Here is a 27,203-nt window from a genome sequence, read left to right as displayed (position 1 = left end):
TAAAATAGTGAGAGCACTGCTCTCAGGCTGATTGAATAGAGCAGGCTGCGCTCTGCAAGGATGATTGCACAGAGCTTCAGGAGTGCAATATTCTGACCTCAACGTCAGCACTAGCTTGCTGCTCCAGGACCTTGAAAATAAGGTCAAGTTCCTTGTGACATAAGAAAATGGTCTGGCCCAAAAGAAAACTACAGAGTGAGATGTGGACAGAGTAGACAGCCCTTTTGGTCCTTTTACGGGAAAAGATACAGCAGTCAATTCAACCTATAAACAGGTCACTTCAACAAAAATGTCGAGAGAGCCACTGGAGCACGGCTATTTATTTAAGACACAACAACTGATTGATTACATGTTTTTCTTTTCATCGGTGAGTTGAGTTATTATATGAAAATAAGCAGCATCTTCTTGCTCCCATTTATTTGCTCAACCAATGCCCTTCATGCACTGACTGTGGCAGATTGCGCTGGGTGCTCAGACACCACTGACAGCATCTCTTTCCTCTTGGAACTTGGTTCTCTCACTTGCTTTTCTCTGGCAAGGTGTGCTTTGGAAAGGACAGTTTTAAAGTAATTACTGGGGGAGTAGACATTGAAAAAATGGCATGCCGTTTACCCCTGAAAATTTTAAGACCTTATACGATAAATAAAGAATTAATTATTATAATAAGGAATTAATGACCTTATTTCAGTACAACTTCTCCCTCTTCTTTCCTTCATTCCTTCCCCTTTCCTTCTCTTCCCTTCTTACTTTCCTTTACCTTTTGAATTAACTGATACTGGCCACAAGAAAAGCAGTGGTAGCCAAAGAAATTAGAGTTTTTCAGCTTTGATAAACTTACCCAAATTTCACAATTGGAACACTTAGAAAGAAACTCCTCTACTTTTATTACCAGTATGAGAATTGCACTTTCTGCATTCAATTGTTAAAGTTGTTTTTATTTTAAATTACAAAGTAAGGGAACGGGGCCTTGTAATATTCAGTCTGGATTATATTCAACAGGTATTCATATCCTCTCTGGATTCTAAAGTCAATTTAAACAATTTCACAGCATCCGAGGGCAGGAAACCAGGGAAAGCTGTGTCTTTTTTGGGCGGACACTGGGTAGTTGGAAGTCCCTCTCATGTTGCCGACAGAGGGATCTCTCACCTCTGCTTCATCTTACTTGCTCCAACTTTCTGGCTTCTCTCTTGCTCATCTTGTTTGAGGTCCCATGTGGCTGCCCTGGGCTCTTGGCATAAAACAAGCCTCATGGGCCTGGCACCCATCATGGACCATTTGTAAGAGAGTGACTTGAAATTGGAGGTAATCACATTACTATTCCCCTCCTAAATTTCTAAAAGCAAAGTGTCATCTGAAATCTGAAATTATCTGCTTCTTACCTTCAAAAATCTTGTTTCTACTGGAGATCTGTTAATAATGGGTCAGCAAGACAGCCAGGTCAATGAGACCTCCCTCTGTGGGCTTTAATGTGAAATACTCCCATTTAGTCAGAAAACAAACAAAAAGGATGATTGGATTTTGTTCTGCTAGTTTTATTTTTAAGTGAAGAACAGAAAAGTGAAATACACAGACAGGCAACCAGCCCTTTAATGTAAAATCTAGTGAGTATTTCCCTCCCAATTCATGTTGTATAATTTCTAGAACATCTCTACGAAATTATCTACCTTGGCAAGAAAATTTGGATACATTTATTACTAAAGTGATTACATTACATGAATAAATCTATAACCTAATACAAATGTCACCACCAAGTAATGTGCAAAAATTTATAAGTCTAAATATCAAGAATTTTATAGATACATTTATGACATAGATTGTGGTGATGGTTTCACAGATGTATACTAATCTCTAAACTCATCAACATGTAGACGTTAAATATGTATAGCTTTTTGTATGTCAATCATACCTCAATAGAGTGGTTTAAAAAAGAAAGATCATAGAAAAGAAGTATATTTTATATACTTGGTGTACTTTTTACCTTTACAAACTCTTAGCACAGTCTCTCATATACTGAGAAGAATATACTTAAATAAGTATTTTTCTCATTCCTATTCAGACCAGAGAATAGGCCAGGAGTTGTATCTATGACTCTTCTTTAATTAAATAAAATTTTAGGTAGTAATCCCAAATCTCGTGCTTGGAATTCAGGACATTATCAATGAGAGATTAAATCCCTACATGGAAATAGATGATTTCCAGTCCAGGGTATTGGCATGAATCTCCTCTAATTCTGATGTTTCGTGCATCTGTTCCGTGACTCTTGCCCGTGGTACAATTAGCTCCTCAGTAGAGAATTCCTTTCTGGCATATTTCCAAGTGAAGGCAATTTGGTCAAATATCCATTAGAGGACAACCAGTTGGCCAGCCAAAGCTGGGGGAAAATAGTTGTTCTTAGAGCCAGCTTGGATAAGCAGAAGATGGAAGCATTGTGATAGGCTGAGGGGACAGATATCTGATGTGCCAAAATTTTCCCCTCTCTTTCATGGAAACATTTCTATTTTCTTTACACTTGATAGTACATTTTTAAGGATGATTTTATAATTTAAGTATTTCATTCTCCCTCACAAAGACTTTGGGTAATTAATATCTTCAAATTATGTTAGCCCCAGGGACATAAGGGGCCCCCTTGAAGGTGTCCTGGAGAGAAACCAGCGAAGGTCACTGAACAGATAAGTGAGTACTGTCCCTCAGCATACGGCACACACCATCCAGGTCAGAGAATTCTCTTGCAGGCTTGCTGAGTTAATTTTGGACAGGTAAAGGCTGAGAAGAGAAGGCAAGTGAAAACCCAACCATGCTTGTGGAGCATTTTATGTCTTTCCTATATTTTCTTGCCTCATGAAGCCCCATTACTGACGGAAGATGTAGAAAATTTTGCTGCTTCAAGATACAGCATTTTCAACAAACTGAATTCATGCTTTTTCCATATTTAACTTTGGAAAACTATAGACAGGCCAATTCTTTATGAGTTCACTATTTTGGTTCTGTAATCTAAAACTACCAGAGTTCTAAGCAACTATTCATTTCAATTCAGCAAACCTTTTTTGGGTTCATTGCTCTCTCATGGAAAACAAATTAATTAAATATGTGTATTTACTTTATTGACAAACATTTCTATAGCATTCATTATATTCCAGGAACTGTTAAAGGTGCTTTACAACGATTAACTGATTTAATTTATAACAACCTCATGGGGTAAATACTATTATTAGTCATATGATATAAGTGAGGCAACTAAGGCACAGAGAAGTTAAGTAACTTGCTCAAGGCTGCACAGTGGCAAACTAGGATTCAAACTCTGACAGTCTTGCTCTAGAGTCTTCTCTCTTGATTTAGATCACTGGGAGATGCCTTACCAACTTGGCATTGGGCCCCATCTTTGACATTTGCTTTCCTCTGATATTGGCATCAAGATTGATGAGACACTGCATATTTTTCTACCTTTATGACACTTGTAATTAATTGGTGCTAAATAAGAACATTAAACATAAGTTAAAACTTTAACTTATCTGACTCCTCAAATGAATTTTGGATCAATTTGGATGTGAATAGATGTTAACTCTTACAGAAAAGTCTCAGATCTGACTTCCTTCTCATTCCTTTTTCTCTTTTTTTCTCATCTTCCTTCCTTATCATATTTCCTTGTTTCTCTTTTTCATGGGCATTTATTTCCCAAAGCACCCACATATTCACAGCATCCATTCCCAATAAATTTGACTGTGACTTTTTTATTATTTGAAATCATATGAACATATTCATGTTCAAGAAGATTGGGGGTCCAAATTCAGTGATATTAGAAATCCCAGTCCTATAAGACAAAAATCCACAGAATTTTCCTTAAATCATCTGGTATATACTCTTGTTTAATCAATCCTTGCAATTCAGTTTGACCAGGTAGTTGCTAAGGTAACAAGAGATAACATCATTAGTGTTCTCTCTTTTTCTCCCTTCCTCCTTTCCTCCCTCCATCCCTCCATGCTTCCGCGCAAACCCCTGCAGTGGATTATCTCCAGATATTCAATGTGTCCATTCCCCCCACCCACAGTAGTGGTGTCTTCTTTGTCTTGTTTCATTTATTTAGTTTTCAGTCTTATCCATTCCTAACTTCACTCAAGGATCACTTGGTCTTTCCTAAGCAAGCCCTAGTAGAAAACTGATCATGAGTCCAATGGCTTCTTTGAGTGGTGAAAGTTTTCATTAGGTAATATTGCATATGTGTTTTGGTGTTTGACAGTATGCCTAGCATGACAGATAGAATGAGTCATTTTCCTTTTGAATGAAATCCCAAAGTTTGGGCTGCTTGGGTAGCCTGAGTAATATGGATATAGAGAGACTTTCTAGGAAGCTGGAATAATTCTGTACTTCCCCAGAGGAGAAACACTGTCTTCCAGCTCTCCCAAGTCTGTCCATAGTCTGTCTATTCCAAGTTTCTGGAAATAGCCTGAACTCAGGGAGTCTTTGAAATATTGTATCAATAAAACCAGCATTTGTTTTACCCCATCTTATTTATCTTACTGTGGCACCAATTTTTAAAAACTACCTTTCCTCATCAACTGTTTGTTTTTAAATAATGTAAGAAACCTCTATAAAGCATTTTCCTTGTGTAGAAAAGTGCACTAACTTTTATGAGGTGGAAGTAGGGAAGGTGGTGGTAATAATTTTAAAAATTAAACAATTTCTGAAAAAAATATCAGAGTAGACAAGGATGAAGACTCTTGTGCTAAGACACTATATTCGTTTGTTAGCTGCCATAACAAACTACCTCAGACTGATGGCTTAAAGAACAGAAATTTATTTTCTCCCAGTTCTGAAGGCTGGGAGTGTAAGATCGAGGTTTCATCAGATTTGGTTCCTTCAGAGGTCTCTCTCCTTGGCTTACAGATGGCCACCTTCTCGCTGTGTCCTCACTTGACCTTTTCTCTGTGTGTTCACACCCCTGGTGTCTCTTTTTGTTAATCCAAATTTCCTCTTCTTATAAGGACACCAATCAGATTGAATTAATGGCCCTAATAGCCTCATTTTAACTTAATCACCTCTTTAAAGGCTCTGTGTCCAAACAGTCACATTCTAAGGTTAGAGTTTAGGGGGTTCAAGCTTCAACACATGTATTCTGTGGGGGACAAAATTCAGTCCATAACAAACATCTAGGAATGCTGGTTGAAATATAATTTTTTAAATATATGTCTAAGCTTAGAAGAAAGATACAGAAATTCCTGTGAGCCAGAGATGGAGAGGGAGATAAAGACTAGAGGAACTATCTTCCATTTAAGCCATGACAGATTGGGGTAAAAGGTGTGGGGGGGAGGGATAAATCTTAAGTTTGAACATCTTCCCAGAGATAGAAGACTAAATATATGATCCAAAGAGATCCCATAGAAGGGGAAAATAGATACTGAGGCTTCTGATGAGAGATGAAAATATCGAAGGACTACTATCCCAAGGAAACCCGACTAAGTGGACTCACTACTTGGTTTGGGAAAAGTGCAAGATGTTTGTTTCTTTTCTGGTTTTGAGTGGATCAGAAAATGTTTCCCATATTCCCTTAATGGGATTGGAGCCCAAATTTATCCTACCTAAGTGCTACTTCAAACCCTAGGCTGAGGAAATTGGCATAAAAGTTGTTCCCATGTGAATTATACTTGTGGGGTGAATGGAGGAAGAAAACGCCAAACTGTTTGAGAGCAACACTTCAACAAGCCAGACTCCCCGAAGAAAGAGAGTCAAGATCCCCTTAGGAAAAACAATACTTGCTTAAAATGACCTACCAAAAAAGTTCCTAAACACACCTGTAAATTATCTACCATAAACATGAGACAGCAAATAATTAATTTGTAAGGCTGGCTGGAGGACTGACATCCAGAAAACTTGAGATAGTAGACAAATCACCTGAAAGAGAAATTCATGTAAGTATAGCTAAAATTATTAAAGATAAGATTTGGAATAATTATTTGGATTATTAAAATAAGATTTGGAAGCCAAAAGGAAAGTGGAAGGTGTCATTTATAAGAATAAGAGAAATACGAAAAATATAACAAAACTTCTGTGTATATAAGATTCTTCACTTAATTTAAAGCACAGGATATTGGGTAATAGCAGATTATGAACAGCTGAAGAAATTTGATGAACTAGAAAACAGAGCTGAGAAAATTAACAAGATTGCAACACCACAGGAAAGAAATGGAAATATGAATGATAGGGTAAGAGTCATGGAGGATAGAACAAGAAAATCCAAAGATGGAAAACAACAAGGGTTGGTAAGGAGAAAGGTGTAGCTGCCTTGGAAAATAGTTTGGTAGTTCCTCAAAAAGCTAAACATAAAGTTCCATATAAACCAAAATTTCACTCCTAGGTATATTCAAAAGAAATGAAACATATGTCCACACAAGAATTTGTATGTGATTGTTCACAGCAGCATTATTCATAACAGCCAAAATGTGGAAATAGCCCAAATGTTCATCAACTGGTGAGTGAGTAAACAAAATTGGTATATCTATCCACGTAATAAAATATTATCTGACAGTAATGAAGTACTGATACAAGCTACAACAAGGATAAACCTTGAAAACATTATGCTAGCTGAAATAAGCCAGTTACAAAAGACAACATGTTGCAAGACTGCATTTATATGAAATATCCAGAAGAGGAAAATCCGTAGAGACAGAAAAGAGATCAGTAGCTGCTTAGAGCTGAAGATAGGGGAATAAGAATTGTGGGAGAAAATGGCGGATGACAGCTAACGGCTATGGTGTTTCTTTTATGAGGGATGCAATTGCTTTAATATTGTGATGGCTGCACAATTTTGGGGATATACTAAACACCATTGAATCATACACTTTAAACTGGGTGAATTGTATGGTATTAAGTGTATCTCACTAAAGCTGTTTAAAGAGTAAAAAGTAAAACTAATAGAATTTCTGAAGAAGTAAAGAGAGTAGAGAATGGGCAATATTCAAAGAAATCAGGGCTAAAAATTTTCCAGATTTGATTAGCAACATGAATCCCCATATTTAAAAAAACCCATGCATCCTGAATAGGAAAACAAACAAAAAAAGAAATCTACATGCAAGCATATGTAGTATAGTTGCAAAACAACAAAGACAAAATTCTTAATAGCAACAAGACAGGAAAGATTAATATGTTACAAAGAATAAAATCTATTAGGAGAATTCTCAATAATATCATTAGTGATCAGAAAAGAGTGAAGTAATACCTTCAAAATACTGGTACCAAAATAGTCATTCTAGAATTCTCTTTTAAGATAAATTATTTAAATGAGAACAAAATTAAAGACATTCTCAGAAAAGCAAAAACTGAGAGTTCTCTCAGTTCTCTCACAAAACACATCCCGCCAAAATCTACAGGTAGCCTGCTGTCAAGACGAGAACCAGTTCGGGGACTTCTGACTGTGAGGGGCCCTAGAGCACCGGGACACCTGGCTCTGGCATCCTGCCTTCTCCTTGCAGCTGGAGTTGCAGAGATGCCCACCTAAAAGTGGCTGCAGCACCAAGCTGCCCAGCTCATTGTACCCCTGCGGCTCACTCGCTCCCTCCCACCCACACCTGATTACTCAAAGACCCTCATCAGTGAACTACCTTAAAAAGAAAGAAACTTTAAGGACAACGATGCCAGAAGTAAATCTAAATGAACATTAAATGCAAAACAATAATAACAATGATTATTAATTTGGGCAGAGGATTAAAATCAAGGTAGAAATAAGATTTTTGACAATAATGACATATAACGTGGGAAGGAATACTCAGTTTTCTAATATTATGTTTTTCAAGAGAAGGATAGAAACATCAATGCTAGGCTGTAGAGTAAGTATGTTTGTTAAAATTTTAAGGATGAAGAATAAAATAGAAATCAAATGCATAACTCCCAAACCAGTAGAGGAAAAAGAGGGAAATAAAGCAAATTTGATTAATACAAAAGAAGACAGAAAACAATAAAATAAGACAGAAAGAAAAAGTTTAGCAAATAGAAGGCACAAATAAGATGGCAAGAACAAACCCAGATCCATTGAAACAACAGATAGAAACAAAAGATAATTAAGAAACAACTTTATTAGAAAGTACATCAAAGACCCTAACAGATACCTTACCAAAGAAGACATACACATAACAAATAAGCATATGAAAAGATGCTCCACATCATATGTCACTAGGGAAATGCAATTAAAACAACGAGATATCTATTAGGATGGCCAAAATCCTGAATGTTGGTGAGGCTGTGGAGCAACAGGAACTCTCATTCATTGGTAGTGGAAATGCAAAATGGCACATCCACTTTGGAAAAGAGTTTGGCAGTTTCTTATAAAACTAAATATACTCTTACCATGTGACCCAGTAATTGTGCTCCTTGGTATTTACCCAGAGGAATTTAAAACTTATGTCCATACAAAAAAAACTGCACATGGATATTTATAGCAGCTTCATTTATAATTTCCCAAACTTGGAGGCAACCAAAATGTTACTTTCAGGTGAATAGATAAATATACTGTGATGTATCCAGACAGTGGAATATTATTCAGTACTAGAAAGAAATGAGCTATCAAGCCATAAAGAGACATGAAAGAAGTTAAGATGCATATTAATGAAAGAAGTCAATCTGAAAAGGTTTTAATCCATTTTGAGTTTATTTTTTTGTATGGTGTTAGAGAATGTTCTTATTTCAATCTTTTACATGTAGCTGTCCAGTTTTCCAGCACCACTTATTGAAGGGACTGTCTTTTCTCCATTGTATATTCTTGCCTAGTTTGTCATAGATTAATTAACTATAGGTGTGTGTGTTTATTTCTGGGCTTTCTATCCTGTTCTATTGATCTATATTTCTGTCTTTGTGCCAATACCATACTGTTTTGGTTACTGTAGCTGTGTTGTAGTATAGTCTGAAGTCAGGGAGCCTGATTCCTCCAGCTCCGCTTTTGTTTCTCAAGATTGCTTTGGCTATTCAGGGTCTTTTGTGTTTCCATAAACATTTAAAATTTTTTTGTTCTTGTTCTGTGAAAAATGCCATTGGTAATTTGATGGGGATTGCATTGAATCTGTAGATTGCCTTGGGTAGTATAGTCATTCTGACAATATTGATTCTTCCAATCCAAGAACATGGTATATCTTTCCATTTGTTTGTGTCATCTTCAATTTCTTTCATCAGGGTCTTATAGTTTCCAGAGTATAAGTCTTTTGCCTCCTTAGACAGAATTACTCCTAAGTATTTTATTCTTTTTGATGTGATGGTAAATGGGATTATTTCCTTAATTTCTCTTTCTGATATTTCATTGTTAGTGCAAAGAAATTCCACAAATTTCTGTGTATTAAGTTTGTATCCTGCAACTTTACTGAATCCATTGCTGAGCTCTAGTAGTTTTCTGGTAGCGTCTTTAGGATTTTCTACATATAGTATCATGTCATCTGCAAACAGTGACAGTTTACTTCTTCTTTTCCAATTTGGATTCCTTTTATTTTTTTTTCTTCTCTCATTGCTGTGGCTAGGACTTCCAAAACTATGTTGAATAAAACTGGCGAGAGTGGGGCTTCCCTGGTGACGCAGTTGTTGAGAGTCTGCCTGCCGATGCAGGGGACACAAGTTCATGCCCCGGTCTGGGAATATCCCACATGCCGTGGAGCGGCTAGGCCCGTGATCCATGGCCACTGAGCCTGCACGTCCTGAGCCTGTGCTCCGCAACGGGAGAGGCCACAACAGTGAGAGGCCCGCATACCGCAAAAAAAAAAAAAAAAAAAAAAAAAAACTGGCGAGAGTGGATATCCGTGTCTTGTTCCTGAAGTAATGCTTTCAGCTTTTCACCATTGAGTATGATGTTAGCTGTGGGTCTGTCATATATGGCCTTTATTATGTCGAGGTGGGTTCCCCCTATGCCCACTTTCTGGAGAGTTGTGTTTGGTTGTTTTTTTTTTTACCATAAATGATGTTGGATTTTATCAAAAGCTTTTTCTGCATCTATTGAGATGATCATATGATTTTTATTCTTCAGTTTTGTAATGTGGTGTATCACATTGATTTGTAGTTATTGAAAAATCCTTACCTCCCTAGCATAAATTCCACTTGACCGTGGTGTATGATCCTTTTAAAGTGTTGTTGGATTTGGTTTGCTAGTAATTTGTTGAGGATTTTTGCGTCTATGTTCATCAGTGATATTGGCCTATAATTTTCTTTTTTTGTGGTATCTTTGTCTGGCATGGTCTTAATTTTTTATTTGTAATTTATACCCCACATATTTTTTGAAAATATTCGAGTGTATTATGGCAATAACACATCTGACACAGAGGAATTAAAATAAAAATAAAGGGAGTTAGCAATTTAGATAAAGAGAAAAAAGGAAGTACCATGTACCTCTAACATGGAATTATCTGGCTACTAAAGGAGCTTGTGAAGGAAGCTCAGAGAAATAATTTTCTGACAGTAATCATAATTATAACAGTTAATTCTTTGCCATTTAAGTACTGTGCTAAGTGCTTTACATGCATTACCTCACTTAATTCTCATAACAGCCCATTGAGTGAAGTTAGTCTGGTATTTTCCCCATTTCACAGCTAAGGAAACTGAAGCACAATGAGATTACCTCATCTAACCTGTAGCCAAGTAGCTAAGAAGAAGAGTTACTTCATGGTGAACGTAGAGCAAAATGCTACCTCCTATTTTCCCGAAACTCCAACTATGTCTTGGCATCATGGAAATTTGTCTGACTTGCCATATATGTTGTCTATTGGAAAGAAAATATCATATCCTAAGAAATCTCTTAAATCTTCCTCTAGCTCTGATTCTAATATTCTGGGAAATTATTCTAGATAATGAATGCATTGTACAGGACATAGGTCCTCTTTTTTTTGTGATGTTATCTTTATTATCATGAAACCTGAGGGTAGGGAGTATTATCTGATTTGGGGGAGACTTGTGGCTGTAAAATCTTGAGCCACAATATTGAACTGGGAAGGGAGGGACTCTTGCTACTAGTTGCATTTTCCAATTTCCTTCTCACTGGAAACCCCATTAGAGGGCATTTTCTTTCAAAATGCTTACTCCCCAATGCCTATCCTTCCAAACTTCCAACTTTCATGTTTCTAATTACAAAGAAGGAGAAGAGGGAACTAATATTGATGTAAAGCAAGACCCACTTCCATCAGTCAAGGGCTGTGGCCTCAGTCACTCCTCCAAGATGGCAGAACCCAGAACTCTGTTGCCTGCAGCTCAGTCTTGGCCCCTCTCTGACTCTACTGCTTTCCACTGACAAGGTGACTTTATGGTGAACAATGTAACCTTTTGGAGTGTAATGGTTCATCATTTCATTGTGAATATAAGAAATGAAAAAATATTTGAGGGTCATAGTCTTCCAAAAAATTATGAGTGATTCAGTGTCACTGTTGGAATAACAAATGATTCAGATAGTTTATGAGTGAATGTGTTTTCAGCTGGAAACTGGGGTGAAAGATGTGCGGAGGGGGTGTGGCAGGAAGAAGAGAGGGAACAAGAAGATATTACGTCCACTTTAGGAGCCCCTGATCTAGTTTAAGTCATAACCTGGAGGACTTCAGTATATTGCCTAGGATATCACCAGGCACATGTTAAATATTGTTTACCAAAAATTTAATATAACTCATTTTTTGTCTTCAACTTCTAGGTTTATAAAAGATTTTAAGGGCTTTTTCTACTGCCTGTCCCTCTGCTACCATGTAGGGCTTTACATCCGTAGAATTCCTTGGAATTTTCCATCCAAATACTTCTAATGGCTGTATATGAACAGCAGCCCTCAGACAGGGGTGTGTGGGGCTGTGCGTTGTTCAGAGTAGCTTGCCACAAAGAAGAAAGTCCTCTTCTCCTTCATGTTTATGTATGTGTGTATGTGTTTGATGAAAATAATCTATTCCTTCTTCAAATATCAGGAAAAAATGATGTTTTAGAAATAGATACCATGCTTATGCATTGGCTTCTAGAACGCTATGCTGCTATGTGTCTATATTCATTTGAATTCTGAAAAACAATACATAGATAATTCCAAACTGTTAGTAAGTAGTGAGATGAAACAACATATAAGGCTATTTTCTTTTCTCTATCCCATATATCCTAATCTCCGAAAACCTGCCCAGTCTGTTCAGCCAGTCTGAGGTGTGCCAGATCAGCCTCCACTGTAGGCAAATTTCCTTGGCCACCCTCCCCTAGTAACCAGAGTCACCTTGCCCGAATATCTGTGGTTTCCTCACAGAAGTCCAGTCATCAAAGGTTTGTACAATACAGATCTGTGCCATAGCTTGACAGCTTTGTGGTGGTCACACTTTCCTAATAGTCAGGGAAAAGATTGGTAAACTCATTTGCAACAATTAACTACTAATCAGGGAGTAGTTAATATGAATGTGTTATTCCATTCCAGGATTTTTTTTTTCTTCCCTTGGGATTTCTCCAAGGATTTCTCAGAGACCTGATTGCCCCTCCTCTATTGAGTCTTCAGTCACCAGCTGTCTTTTTGCCTTGCTAGTTAGAACAAGAAGCAAGGGAATACTTTTTCATGGTCTCATCAAACAGCACCCTGAGCCCCTCTCTTGGTATTGAGCTAAGAGTTATCATCTGCTTCTAGCTACTAGTTCCTGGGGTGAGAAGGAGGAAGCTGACCCAGGAATTCAGCTGGGGCCCCTGAGAAGGCAGATTTCATCACCTTATCCACCCAGCTACAATGGGAAAACTCTCTTTGTAATGCAGGTATCAGCAATGGAACCATCTTTCAGGATAATAGCCATCATAAGGAGTAGAAATAGGTATTCCTTCCTGGGATGCTTAGACAGCCCACAATGGGTAATAATAACAATTGTGATATGTATAAAGTTCTATAATTTACAAAGTGCTATTTCAATCTTTCCCTTGATTATCATAATACCCCAATGAGATATGTGTACAAAGGAATAACGGACACCATTATTATTAAATACAGATTCAAGAAGGAAAGAGAGAGGTCTAATAAGATATCTAGTATATCATCCTAAAATGGCCCCACCATTGTTCTTGTCATGCCCACACATGTCAGTGCTCCCAGTCTGATGACTGGTCCTGGGAAGTGTCTTTTATTCATATAAGATTAATTGTTATTTCTGGGATTCTGCTGTAGTGGAGGTTTAGGAGAGCTGCCTTTATTATTATTTTTTTAATTGAAGTATAGTTGAATTACAATGTTGTGTTAATTACTGCTGTACAGTGACTCAGTCACTTTGATATATTCTTTTTCATTATGGTTTATCACAGAATGTTGAATATAGCTCCCTGTGCTGTACAGTAAGACCTTGTCCTTTATCTATTCTATATATACCAGTTTGCATCTACTAATTCCAAACTCCCAATCCAACCCTCTTCCACATCCTTCCCCCTTGGCAACCAGCAGTCTATTCTCTATGTCCCTGACTCTGTTTCTGTTTCATAGATAGGTTCATTTGTGTCATAGTTTAGATTCCACATATAAGTGATATCATATGGTATTTGTTTTTCTCTTTCTGACTTACTTAACTTAGTATGATAATCTCTAATTGCATCCACGTTACTGCAAATGACATTATTTCATTCTTTTTTATGGTTGAGTAGTATTCCATTGTATATATGTACCACATCTTCTTTATCCATTTACCTGTCAATGGACATTTAGATTCTTTCCATGTCTTGGCCATTGTGAATAGTGCTGCTATGAACATAGACGTGCATGCATCTTTTTGAATTATAGTTTTGTCTGGATATATTCCTAGGAGTGGAATTGCTGGGTCATATGATATTTCTATTTTTAGTTTCTCTGAAGAACCTCCATACTGTTTTCCACAGTGGCTGCACCAATTTACATTCCCACCAACAGTGTAGGAGGGTTCTTTTTTCTAAGAGAGCTGCCTTTAAACCCACAAAGAGATGTGCATCTACTCCTGTCTTCTGGAGTTCACTTCCACCTCTGACTAGAGCAGGGGTCTTAGATGTGTGCAAAGGACCAATGGTTCTTAAACTTTTTCATCCTGCCAGATCTCTTCTCACATGGAAAGACACTTCACAGAGTTAACTTGCAAATTCTGAAAACTACCATGTCTCTTTTAAGCCAAACCAGATCTGTCTTTGGCAATGGTCCCACACTTCACACAGTGTCTGGCCTGTCACATGATGAGTTGTGTCACAGTTTAGCAAAAGAGGATACTGAATGGATCTGGTCGTTTGGAACATTCTACTCACTTGGCCCTGGGCACTACACTGGCTTCCCATCTGCTTCCGAGTACAGCTCTTTGATCTGATTCCAATTCTAAAAGTAGGAGATGGTCTGAGACCCACCCTCATTGGGCCCTGACTCAACATTACATGCCCAGTGCTTCCTTCCTGTTGGGAAGTTATGGTTCAATTCAGTAACTCAACTCAATTCATTAAGCATCTTGAGTAATATGAGAAGAATTATGTTCTAGTTGACAGTGGACTTAGAGTTAGGAGAACTCTACTACAACCAAAGCTATATGCCCAGATACTGTTTCTTTTCCCCTCCAGATCTCTCCACTGTTCTTCACCTTGCCCTTGGTTTCAGAAGGCTCACTACTATGGAATTAATTAATGGGTTTCTGTGTTCTCAGGTTTACAATTCAGTTTAACCAGTGGAGGTACCTCAAGTGGCTATAGGAAAGTGATGTTGGGGCATTTATTGCTCTGCATCCCTCTCTGAGCTTGCTTTGAGACAGGTGAGTCCCTTCACTGAAGTTCCTTGTCCCTCTCAAGGCAGCCTTCATTACAGCCCTCTTCTACCAGTTTCTGGTAACACTCCTTATCCTTATTCTTTGCAGCCTAGAAGTGGCAACAGTTCTTCAGCTGTTACTAGCCTTGAGATTATACATTACCCCGTCCACATATTCCCTTTGTAAATAAACTCTCCTTGAATTATCCTAATTGGATTTTTCCATATGTTTTCTGTTGATACTCTGACAGATACACTGTGTGATTTGGGGCAAGTCACTCCATAGGACTAGTAACCTCAAATGTATTGAGAAAAATTTTGATGACCAAGAAGTTAATTCAGCGAATTCAAATATGCTGCAATTCAAGTACACTGGCAGTGAGAAATGAATAGTGGAAAGTAAAATAATAGCCTTCTTGGCAGTATTCTATAGAATTTTTAATTTAAAATTCCTTAAAGGTAAGGACCATTCTTTTTTTTTTTTTTTTTTGCGGTATGCGGGCCTCTAACTGTTGTGGCCTCTCCCATTGCGGAGCACAGGCTCCGGATGCGCAGGCTCAGCGGCCGTGGCTCACGGGCCCAGCCGCTCTGCGGCATGTGGGATCTTCCTGGACCGGGACACGAACCCGCGTCCCCTGCATCAGCAGGCAGACTCTCAACCACTGCGCCACCAGGGAAGCCCAGGACCATTCTTTTAAAGACATTCATTTGAGTTTATTGGAGCTAGAACTTGTCCATATCCCTCATGGTGTTTAGCATGTTTCCTTTTACATTGCAGGTGTTCAAAATATATTTGCTGATTTGAATTGACTCTTCCAAGTCCAATGCAAAACAAACTGGCCGTAATAGTTCCTCTTGTTCTGCCTGTTCTGACACAGAAATAGAGCCAGCTCACAGCAATCCCTTCCTTATGTTTGCACAGAGTTTCTGACTTTCATGATCTAATCTTGGGCTTATTCACTTACAAAGTATTTGCTTGGCTTGTATAAAATAAGTAACTTCTAATTAGGGAGTTGTTTTTTTAATTATTTGCAATCTTGTGTGATCGAGTGTTAACTCCCTAAGTAAATTTAAGCCCTAACAAGTGTAATACAGTAAATAACAGGGTTTATTGTTGTTACTTTTTGTTTTGTTTTGTTTTGTTTTTATATCAACCTGGGATCACTAGAAAATGACTGGTTACCACGGGAGATCCTTCTAACTTTCGTTCACCAAAAGTGAATAAGAACATGGAGTACATACTTGACCACAATTTAAAACCAATCTGAAAAGTTCCTATCAGAAGACAATACAAATAGTCTGGCTCAATAAAAAAGATTTTTCAAATAAAAGAATTTCCTTAAGAAGTAAAACAGCTGTTTGGGATGTATTTGTTTCTGTGTGTGCTCTAAATAGTGTGCCTCCAGGTCCAGATAATATCTAGGCTTTTGGGCATGGGGAATTCTTTGAGGTACGGTCTTGAGTGGCTAGACACTTTAAGGACTGGCAAAAAAGAATATACTTGAGGAAATAGAGGTGTGAGGTGTGAGGCATCAAAACTGAAACAAGAAATGCCTGTGTCTTGTGGGGAGCTGACTGAGAAAAGTATGGGATTAGAAGAGGGTCATTATCAGAAGTGAGTGGAAAAGGAGTTCATTGTCACTGTAATTTTCCCCACTCATAACTGCCATGACTTCCACAGCCAGCTTTTAGTGTCCTTTACTTCTCTTAAGGTAGTTACACAACTCTGAGAGGATGCAGGAAGAAGTGATAGAGGAAGAAAGATTGTTAAATCATTCCAAAAATGTGTCTACTGAATTTCTGACAATTTTTTGTAAAAAAAAAGAAAGGAAGAACTTTTATTTATATAATTTATATGAGAGGAAACTCAAAAATGCATACTAATAGAGGAATTGTTAAAGTATGTATTAGCATGTGCAATATGATGCAATCATTTAAACAATATTTGAAGACTATGTAATACTATCGAAAAACATTGATGATACAATCCAATGTGCTTGGTACACACCAATCAAACTATGTAAAATATGAATGCATGTGAACACAGACTAAAAGGATATATGGGTAAATGGATAGTTTTCTCTAGGGAAGCTCTCTTAAAGGTAGGAAAATTGCATATCTTCTTTATTTTTTAATCTATCCCTTAATGTTACCACATTTGCTTTGCAGCCAATAAAATCAACATATGTATGTTGAGATGTGGAAGAGGCAGGAGGGTGAAGCTGGTGGATCACCAGGCCCTAGATGAGACTGTTGGTGTCATTTTTCCCAAGTTTCCATTGTTGGCTTATTTTTTTACCATGAGAGATTAAGAAAGATCTTGATGGCAGAGAACGGCTGTCTATTTTTCTATTGACTGCTAGCCTGGTACAGGGTACATACTAGGTGTTTGTGAAATACTAGGTTAGTTTTCAGCTAATACATTTTGAGTGTCATTGCAATATTTTCATTTCACAAATAGCAACATCCATTACCCATTTTAGATACAATGTAGAGTCATGGGTTTTTCATTTGAAAGTAAGACAATACTGTATATCCCTGATCAATACTCTATATAACCAATACTATTGCAACAAATAATGCTTTATAACAAATATGTACTTTGAGTTAAGTGGTTTGGGAATGTTTATATAGCATGTAATACGTATGTGTGTTCTTGGATTTATGGAACAAAATATCATGTAACATTAAGGTGATGCTATTCAGAATCTTCTTAGGTCTAATAATGGTACCTATGTTCTAGTTTTTATAAACCAGTGTGTATGTGTGCACCAGATCTACAGACATTGCTTATTATTTTAGTTTTGCCATGAGTTTGGAAAGTAAGATGAGGTATGCTTTTCTCTACACATACAGATCTCAGATCTCAAGTCTGGATGAAGAGGAAGGGAGATTGGAAGGAAGACAGGAGGAATAAATAATCCCCATGCCTCAAACACTTCTTTGATAAAAGAAAAAAAGATCCAGCTCTTGGCAAGTGGTGTTTTGTGAGGGCATCGTAGAATCAAAGGCTTGTATTTCAAGGAGATGTTATTTCTGTGGCACAAACATGATTAAGGGTAATGTTGTGTTATTTCAGATTTTCGTTATTCATAAAAGGAAAACCAATAGTGTCAGACGTGCAAGAACAAAGCTAAATAGGCTTCAGAGACCTTCTGGCTCTCAAATCTAAGAGAATATAATAATTGGACTGTTTATTTGCCATGTTTCATATTTGATTTCTTAGAGGGAAAAACACAGTAGATATTCTTCATTCAGAATAGTTGCTTTTAGTGATGGGGATCTGGTTTTATCTACTCTGGCCCCTCCCTTTCCCCAGTACATTTCTTCTGTCTGTCCAGGTAACCAGAGCTGCTCCTGTGCTTACAAATATTCAAAGCTGCCCCAAATTCTGGAGTCTGACACTACAGGGAGGTTTTAGTGGAGAATCCAGGGAAGGAGGGAGAATCCAGGGAAGGAAGTGGCATTAAAAAGACATCAGCATCTTAAACAATCAGTTCCTAAAGAGGATTGGGAAGACAGGGCTGACTGTGTGACAACCACATCTGCCTTCCCAACTTTTTTCCTTTCCCTTATGATGCATACTCCCTGAATATGACTGAATCTTCTTTGCGTCTCTTTCAATGCCTGCTGTGCACAGTTAGATTTAGGTACCTGTCCCAAGGATAAAACTACGGGGTGAAGAGATGGTCATGGAGTAAGTTACCCTGCAGTTGAGCCCCCTACAGGTGGGTTCTGGCTCTGGATTTCAGGAGAACCTATATTTGTGGTAAGAATCTGGAATGGCATGTCGGTAAGGAACAGAGCCTTCCAGAGATGGTGGCTCTTGCCATTGCTGCATCTGGTACAGGAAAGGGAACTCATGGTCCAGGGAATCAATAAGGGAGAGGACTTTAAAACACATTTATCTATCTTAGGCACTCCTGGATGCTGTGACAATATTTCCATTGAGTAGTACTAAGAATTTTTGGCAGCCATAGTATTTATAACTTTTCGGTGCAGTTCTCATTCGTTTGCTAAGCCAGTATTTGGTGAGAACCTACTATGTGCCAGGCACTTAGTGCTCAGAGTTAATAATGCAGAAATAATAATTAACAGTGATGATAAAAGCTAATATTTGTGGAGTATTTTATGTGATCCATGTCTAGTGCTTATCATTTATTTTACTTTATACTTTTATATGTAGATTGCATCATCTGTCCATTTATAGATTAAGATATTGAGGTGTACAGAGATGGAAAGATATTATTTCATACAACAAATATTTGAGTGTCTTTTATGTGTCAATTGCTGTGCCTTTTGCTAGAGATACAATAGTGAGCAAGACAGATTAGATACTTACTCTCATTGAATTTAGATTCTAGTGGGTGGGAGGCAGACAATAAGCAAATAAGCAATTAAATAGTATGAAGCTTGAAGTTGGTGATAAATATAATACTATGAAGAAAATCAAACTTGATCATGGGCTGAAGACTAACAGGGAGGGTGGGTTGAGTTAGATACTTTAGATACAGGAAGGTCAACTTAAGAAGATGACATTTAAGCTAAGACTTGAATGAAAAGGGTGTCAGCCATGCAAACAACAAGGGGCAGAGCAGAAGGATGCACACAAGGGCTAAATTGGAATGAGCTTAGGTATTTGGTTAGCAGAAAGAAGGCTGGTGTAGCTGGGGTGCAGCAAGCAAAGGGAGTCCCATCTTGAGGGGCCTTAGGACCCTGAGCTACATGTTACTAAAGGCTCCTGGGAGTCTGATTTCTTTCGACTTCATGGAGCATCTTTGGGGGCAGTGAATGGAGGAAGAACCAGACAGTGCTGTGCAAAACAGATTTTCTTGTTTCCTCTTAGGTAAAGTATATCTCTCTCTTAGGTACAGACTGTCTTGTCTTTCTTGGGCTGTCCAGGACCTTTGGGCGTTGAAGCAGAGCAGAATACCAGAGAAAGTGTGGTTTTCTTCTGGTTCTTTCCCACATTGTTTAGGAACAAAGATCCCTTTGGAGTTCTTCTCTAGGTTCTGCTAAAGTAGCCAAGGCCAACATTGTCAACAAAATATGCCGTTTTCTCCCTGATCTTTGCCACATTTCTTTCATAACCCACAACACAGTGTTTATGACATCTCTCCAAACTTGGAAATCACACAAGCAGAAATATGTGAATCAATGTGTATGTATGTATTCATGTGTGTGTCTATGCATGTGTGTGTGTGTGTGTGTGTGTGAAGAGGGGAACTGGGAGTGGAGAAGCATAGGAAACTGAGGAGAGAAGATGGTGTAATGGGTATGTAGTTTATGAGCAAGAGATGCCAATATTACCTTAATTCCTCGCTATTCAAAGTGTGGTCCTTCAAACAACAGCATTGATAATACCTGGGAGCTTACTGGAAATGCAGAATCTCATGCCCCATCCCAGATTTTAACAAGGTCCTCAAGTGATCCATATGCACATTAACATTGAAAAAGTATAGCCTTAATGATTGCATATGCTTGGGTATTATTCTCACACTTTATCTTTTGTCATCAAGGATCTCTAGAAGATCATGGACTGAACAACTATTTTATCAAAGAGTATCACATATAGTTTATTACAGCATTTATCATACTTTATAATAATGGTGAATTTTTTTCTTGCCTAATTCACCCCACTATGATATGAATTCCACAAGGATGAACAACATGGGTTTGAACTACTTGGGTCCACTTATATGTAAATTTTTTCAATAGTAAACACTACAGCATAGCGTGATTCATGGTTGATTGAGTAGGCAGATGCAGAACCGTGAATATAGAGGAACCAAGTATACAGGGAGCCACCTATAAATTATACGCAGATTTTTGGCTGCACAGAGTGTGGGCACCCCTAGACCATGTGCATTGTTCAAGGATCAACCGTGTACTCTTTGATTTCCACATCCCTGACCCAATGCATGGCATGTAATAGATACTCAATAAATGTCTACCAAATGCTCGATAGTCCAGAGCAGGACATGAGGCATAAGGGATGCTTAATAGAAGGAACCACCTTCCCTTCCTTTACTTGATAAGTGCTGTTATTTTAATCTCCCAACTGCCCACCTCTTCTCAGCCACACACAGAACTCCTATCACAGTATCTTGCACACAACAGGCACTTTATTTATTAAATAAGTTAAATAAGAACTAGACAAATCTAGTCCCTGCAAAACTCGTGCCACACAGAAGTTCCTGGAGTGGAGATGGAGATCAATGAATAAAAGGTACTTATCTGCATGGTTTAATTTTAGCCTGAAAAATTTACTGATTATCTTGAGAATTGTCAGAACAATTGAAAGAAATTTTGAGGTAAAAATCAAGAGATTGGTAGAAATAAGTGTCTAAGCCACATATTCTGTTGGGTTTCAAACAAACCCAAAAACAATGCTTTGGCTGGACCTTCAAGATGGCAGAGGAGTAAGACACGGAGATCGCCTTCCTCCCCACAGATAAATCAAAAATACATCTACAAGTGGAACAACTCCTACAGAACACCTGCTGAACGCTGGCAGAAAACTTCAGACTTCCCAAAAGTCAAGAAACTCCCCACGTACCTGGGTAACTCAAAAGAAAAAAGAAAAAACAGAGAAAAAAGAATAGGGACGGGACCCACACCAGTGGGAGGGAGCCATGAAGGAGGAAAGGTTTCCACACACTAGGAAGACCCTTCACAGGCGGAGACTGCGGGTGGTGGAGGGGGGAAGCTTCGGAGCTGCGGAGGACAGCACAGCAACAGGGGTGCGGAGGGCAAAGTGGAGAGATTCCCACACAGAGGATCGGTGCCGACCAACACTCACCAGCCCGAGAGGCTTGTCTGCTCACCCGCCAGGGCGGGCGGGGGCTGAGAGCTGAGGCTCTGGCTTCGGAGGTCGGAGCGCAGGGAGAGGACTGGGGTTGGTGGCGTGAACACAGCCTGAAGGGGGCTAGTGCACCACGGCTAGCCGGGAGGGAGTCCGGGAAAAGTCTGGAGCTGCCGAAGAGACAAGAGACCATTGTTTCGGGGTGCACAAGGAGAGGGGATTCCTTCCCCGTCTGCCCACAGAAGGCAGAGCACCACCTAAACAAGCTCCAGAGACAGGCGCAAGCTGCGGCTATCATCACGGACCCCAGAGACGGGCATGAAATGCTAAGGCTGCTGATGCAGCCACCAAGAATCCTGTGTGCAAGCACAGGTCATTATCCACACCTCCCCTCCCAGGAGCCTGTGCAGCCCGCCACTGCCAGGGTCCCGGGATCCAGGGACAACTTCCCTGGGAGAATGCACGGCGCCACAGGCAGTTGCAACGTCATGCCAGCCTCTGCAACCTCAGGCTCAACCTGCATCCATACCCCTCCCTCCCCCTGGCCTGAGTGAGCCAGAAACCCCTAATCAGCCGTTCCTTTAATCCCCTCCTGTCTGGGTGAAGAACAGATGCCAGAGGGTGACCTACATGCAGAGATGGGACCAAATCCAAAGCTGAACCCCAGGAGCTGTGCAAACAAAGAAGAGAAAGGGAAATTTGTCTGTGCAGCTTCAGGAGCAGCGGATTAAATCTCCACAGTCAACTTGATGTATCCTTCATCTGTGGAATACCTGAATAGACAAAGAATCATCCCAAAATTGAGGCAGTGGACTTTGGGAGCAACTGTAGACTTGGGGTTTGCTGTATGCGACAGACTAGTTACTGATTTTTATGTGTATATTAGTATAGCTTTTAGCACTTGTTATCATTGGTGGATTTATTTACTGGTTTGGCTGCTTCTTCTTTATTTTTTATTACTTAATTTTTTTAATTTTAATAATTTTTAAACACTTTTTATTTTAATAACATTTTATTTTATTTTATTTTATTTTTCTTTCTTTCTTTTCTCCCTTCTCTTCTGAGTTGTGTGGCTGACAGGGTCTTGGAACTCCAGCCAGGTGTCAGGCCTGAGCCTCTGAGGTGCGAGAGCCAAATTCAGGACACTGGACCGCCACAGATCTCCTGGCCCCACGTGATATCACTCAGCAAGAGCTCTCCGAGAGATCTCCATCTCAACGTTAAGACCCAACTCCACTCAACGACGAGCAAGGTCCAGGGCGGAAACCCACGCCAAACAAATAGCAAGACAGGAACACAACCCCACCCATTAGCAGAGAGGCTGCCTAAAATCTTAATAAGTTCATAGATGCCCCAAAACACACCACCAGACATGGTCCTGCCCACCAGAAAGATAAAATCCAGCCTCACACACTAGAACACAGGCACCAGTCCTCTCCACCAGGAAGCCTACACAAGCCACTGAACCAACTTTACCCACAGAGGGCAGACACCAAAACCAACAGGAACTACGAAACTGGAGCCTGCAAAAAGGAGACCACAAACAGAGCCAATCAAGCCAATCACAAGTCAATCAATAGTCAATCAAGTCCAGGAAGCACAGAGAGTCCCATAGAGGGTAAATCCAAGGAGAAACCAGCCAAGACACATATTAATTAAACTATCAAAAATTAAATACAATGAAAAAATATTAAAGCAGCAAGGGAAAAGCAACATACAAGAGAATCCCCATAAGGTTAACAGCTGACCTTTCAGCAGAAACACTGCAAGCCAGAAGGAAGTGGCAGGAGGTATTTAAAGTGATGAAAGGGAAAAACCTACCAACCAACATTACTCTACCCAGCAAGGATTGCAGTCAGATTCGATGGAGTAAATAAAAACTTTACAGACAAGCAAAATCTAAGAGAATGCAGCACCACCACAGCAGCTTTACAACAAATGCTAAAGGAATTTCTCTAGGCAGGAAACACAAGAGAAGGAAAAGACCTACAATAACAAACCCAAAACAATTAAGAAAATGGGAATAGGAACATACATATCGATAATTACCTTAAATGTAAATGGATTAAATGTTTCAACCAAAAGACATAGACTGGCTGAATGGATACAAAACAAGACCCATATATATGCTGTCTACAAGAGACCCACTTCAGACCTAGGGACACATACAGACTGAAAGTGAGGGGATGGAAAAAAATATTCCATGCAAATGGAAATCAAAAGAAAGCTGGAGTAGCAATTCTCATATCAGACAAAATAGACTTTAAAATAAAGATTATTACAAGAGACAAAGAAGGACACTATATAACGATCAAGGGATCAATCCAAGAAAAAGATATAACAATTGTAATATTTATGCACCTCAATACATAAGGCAAATGTTAACAGCCATAAAGGGAGAAACTGAGAGTAACACAATAAGAATAGGGGACTTTAACACCCCAATTTCACCAATGGACAGATCATCCAAAATGAAAATAAATAAGGAAACACAAGCTTTAAACGACACATTAAACAAGATGGACTTAATTGATATTTATAGGACATTCCATCTAACAACAACAGAATACACTTTCTTCTCTAGTGCTCATGGAACATTCTCCAGGATAGATCTTATCTTGGGTCACAAATCAAGCCTTGGTAAACTTAAGAAACTTGAAATCATATCAAGTATCTTTTCTGACCATAACACTATAAGACTAGATATCAATTACTATATATCAATTACAGGGGAAAAAATGTAAAATATACAAACACATGGAAGCTAAACAATACACTACTAAATAACCAAGATATCACTGAAGAAATCAAAAAAGAAATTAAAAAATACCTGGAAACAAATGACAATGAAAACACAATGACCCAAATCCTATGGGATAGAGCAAAAACAGTTCTAAGAGGGAAGTTTATAGCAATACAATCCTACCTTAAGAAACAATAAACATCTCAAATAAACAACCTAACCTTACAGCTAAAGCAATCAGAGAAAGAAGAACATAAAAAACCCAAAGTTACCAGAAGGAAGGAAATCATAAAAATCAGATTTGAAATAAATGAAAAAGATATGAAGGAAACAATACCAAAGATCAATAAAACCAAAAACAGGTTCTTCAAGAAGATAAAAAAATTGATAAACCATTAACCAGACTCATCAAGAAAAAAAGGGAAAAGACTGTAATCAACAGAATTAGAAATGAAAAAGGAGAAGTAACAACAGATACTGCAGAAATACAAAGGATCATGAGAGATTACTACAAGCAACACTATGCCAATAAAATGGACAACCTGGAAGAAATGGACAAATTCTTAGAAATGCACAACCTTCCGAGACTGAACCAGGAAGAAAAAAAATATGAACAGACCAATCACAAGCCCTGAAATTGAGACTGTGATTAAATATCTTCCAACAAACAAAAGCCCAGGAGAAGATGGCTTCACAGGTGAATTCTATCAAACATTTAGAGAAGAGCTAACACCTATCCTTCTCAAACTCTTCCAAAATATAGCAGAGAGAGGAACACTCCCAAATTCATTCTAGGAGGCCACCATCACCCTGATACCAAAACCAGACAAAGATGTCACAAAGAAAGAAAACTACAGGCCAATATCACTGATGAACCTAGATGCAAAAATCCTCAGCAAAATACTATCAAACAGAAACCAACAGCACATTAAAAGGATCATACACCATGATCAAGTGGGGTTTATCCCAGGAATGCAAGGATTCTTCAATGTATGCAAATCAAACAGTGTGATACACCATATTAACAAATTGAAGGAGAAAAACCATATGATCATTTCAATTGATGCAGAAAAAACTTTTGACAAAATTCAACACCCATTTATGATAAAAACCCTCCAGAAAGTAGGCATTGAGGGAAACTACATCAACAAAATAAAGGCCATATATGACAAACCCACAGTCAACATTATCATCAATGGTGAAAAACTGAAACCATTTCCACTAAGATCAGGAACAAGACAAGGTTGCCCACTCTCACCACTATTATTCAACATAGTTTGGAAGTTTTAGCCACAGCAATCAGAGAAGAAAAAGAAAGAAAAGTAATCCAAATTGGAAAAGAAGAAGTAAAGCTGTCACTGTTTGCAGCTGACATGATACTATACATAGAGAATCCTAGAGATGCTACCAGAAATCTACTAGAGCTAATGAATTAATTTGGTAAAGTAGCAGGATACAAAATTAATGCACAGCAATGTCTTGCATCCTGTATACTAATGATGAAAAATCTGAGAGAGAAATTAAGGAAACACTCCCAATTACCATTGCAACAAAAAGAATAAAATATCTAAGAATAAACCTACCTAAGGAGATAAAAGGCCTGTATGCAGAAAACTATAAGACATTGATGAAAGAAATTAAAGATCATACAAATAGATGGAGAGATCTACCATTATCTTGGATTGGAAGAATCAACATTGTGAAAATGACTCTACTACCCAAAGCAATCTACATGTTCAATGCAATCCCTATCAAACTACCAATGGCATTTTTCACAGAACTAGAACAAAAAACTTAACAATTTGTATGGAAACACAAAAGACCCCAAATAGCCAAAGCAAAGTTGAGAAGAAAAACGGAGGTGGAGGAATCAGGCTCTCTGACTTCAGGCTATATTACAAAGCTACAGTAATCAAGACAGTATGGTACTGGCACAAACAGAAAGATAGATCAATGTAACAGGATAGAAAGCCCAGAGATAAACCCACGCACATATGGTCACCTTATCTTTGATAAAGGAGGCAAGAATATACAATGGATAATAGACAGCCTCTTCAATAAGTGGTTCTGGGAAAACTGGATAGCTACATGTTAAAGAATGAAATTAGAGCCCTCCCTAATACCATATACAAAAATAAACTTAAAATGGATTAGATACCTAAATGTGAGGACAGACACTATAAAACTCTTAGAGGAAAACATGGGCAGAACACTCTATGACATAAATCACAGCAAGATTCTTTTTGAGCCACCTCCTAGAGAAATGGAAATAAAAACAAAAATAAACAAATGGGACTTAATGAAACTTAAAAGCTTTTGCATAGCAAAAGAAACCATAAACAAGATGAAAAGACAACCATCAGAATGGGAGAAAATATTTGCCAATGAAGCAACCGACAAAGGATTAATGTCCAAAATATACAAGCAGCTCATGCAGCCCAATATCAAAAAAACAGACAAGCCAATCCCAAAATGGGTAGAAGACCTAAGGAGACATTTCTCTAAAGAAGATATACAGATTGCCAACAAACACATGAAAGGATGCTCAACATCACTAATCATTAGAGAAATGCAAATCAAAACTTCAATGAGGTATCACCTCACACCAGTCAGAATGGCCATCATCAAAGAATCCACAAACAATAAATGCTGGAGAGGATAGAACCCTCTTACACTGTTAGTGGGAATGTAAATTGATACAGCCACTATGGAGAACAGTATGGAAGTTCCTTAAAAAACTAAAAATAGAACTACCGTACAACCCGGCAATCCCACTACTAGGCATATACCCTGAGAAAACCATAATTCAAAAAGTGTCATATACCACAATGTTCATTGCAGCTCTATTTATAATAGCCAGGACATGGAAGCAACCTAAGTGTACATCGACAGATGAATGGATAAAGGAGTTGTGGCACATATATACAATGGAATATTACTCAGCCATAAAAACAAATGAAAATGAGTTA

At 38.4% G+C, this 27,203-nt stretch overlaps 1 protein-coding gene across 2 annotated transcripts in view; it reads left to right on the top strand.

Annotated features, from left to right (window-relative positions):
- The window catches only part of PLCXD3 (phosphatidylinositol specific phospholipase C X domain containing 3), a 190,558-nt gene that overhangs the window by 93,556 nt on the left and 69,799 nt on the right, over positions 1–27,203 (top strand). The window contains exon 1 of one of the 2 annotated variants that reach the window (XM_067730601.1): positions 17,628–17,745. The exons of the other annotated variant lie outside the window; for it this stretch is intronic. Coding sequence (XP_067586702.1) covers positions 17,736–17,745 — 10 coding nt within the window. The 5' untranslated portion in view covers positions 17,628–17,735. Of the gene's footprint in view, positions 1–17,627; positions 17,746–27,203 lie in introns of those variants that run through there. 2 annotated transcript variants of the gene reach the window in all.

The sequence above is a fragment of the Pseudorca crassidens genome, chromosome 3 (assembly GCF_039906515.1).
Source record: "Pseudorca crassidens isolate mPseCra1 chromosome 3, mPseCra1.hap1, whole genome shotgun sequence".
NCBI classification, from domain to species: Eukaryota; Metazoa; Chordata; class Mammalia; order Artiodactyla; family Delphinidae; genus Pseudorca; species Pseudorca crassidens.
Note: the sequence above shows the minus strand (reverse complement) of the source record. Positions and strands in the feature narration are given on the sequence as shown.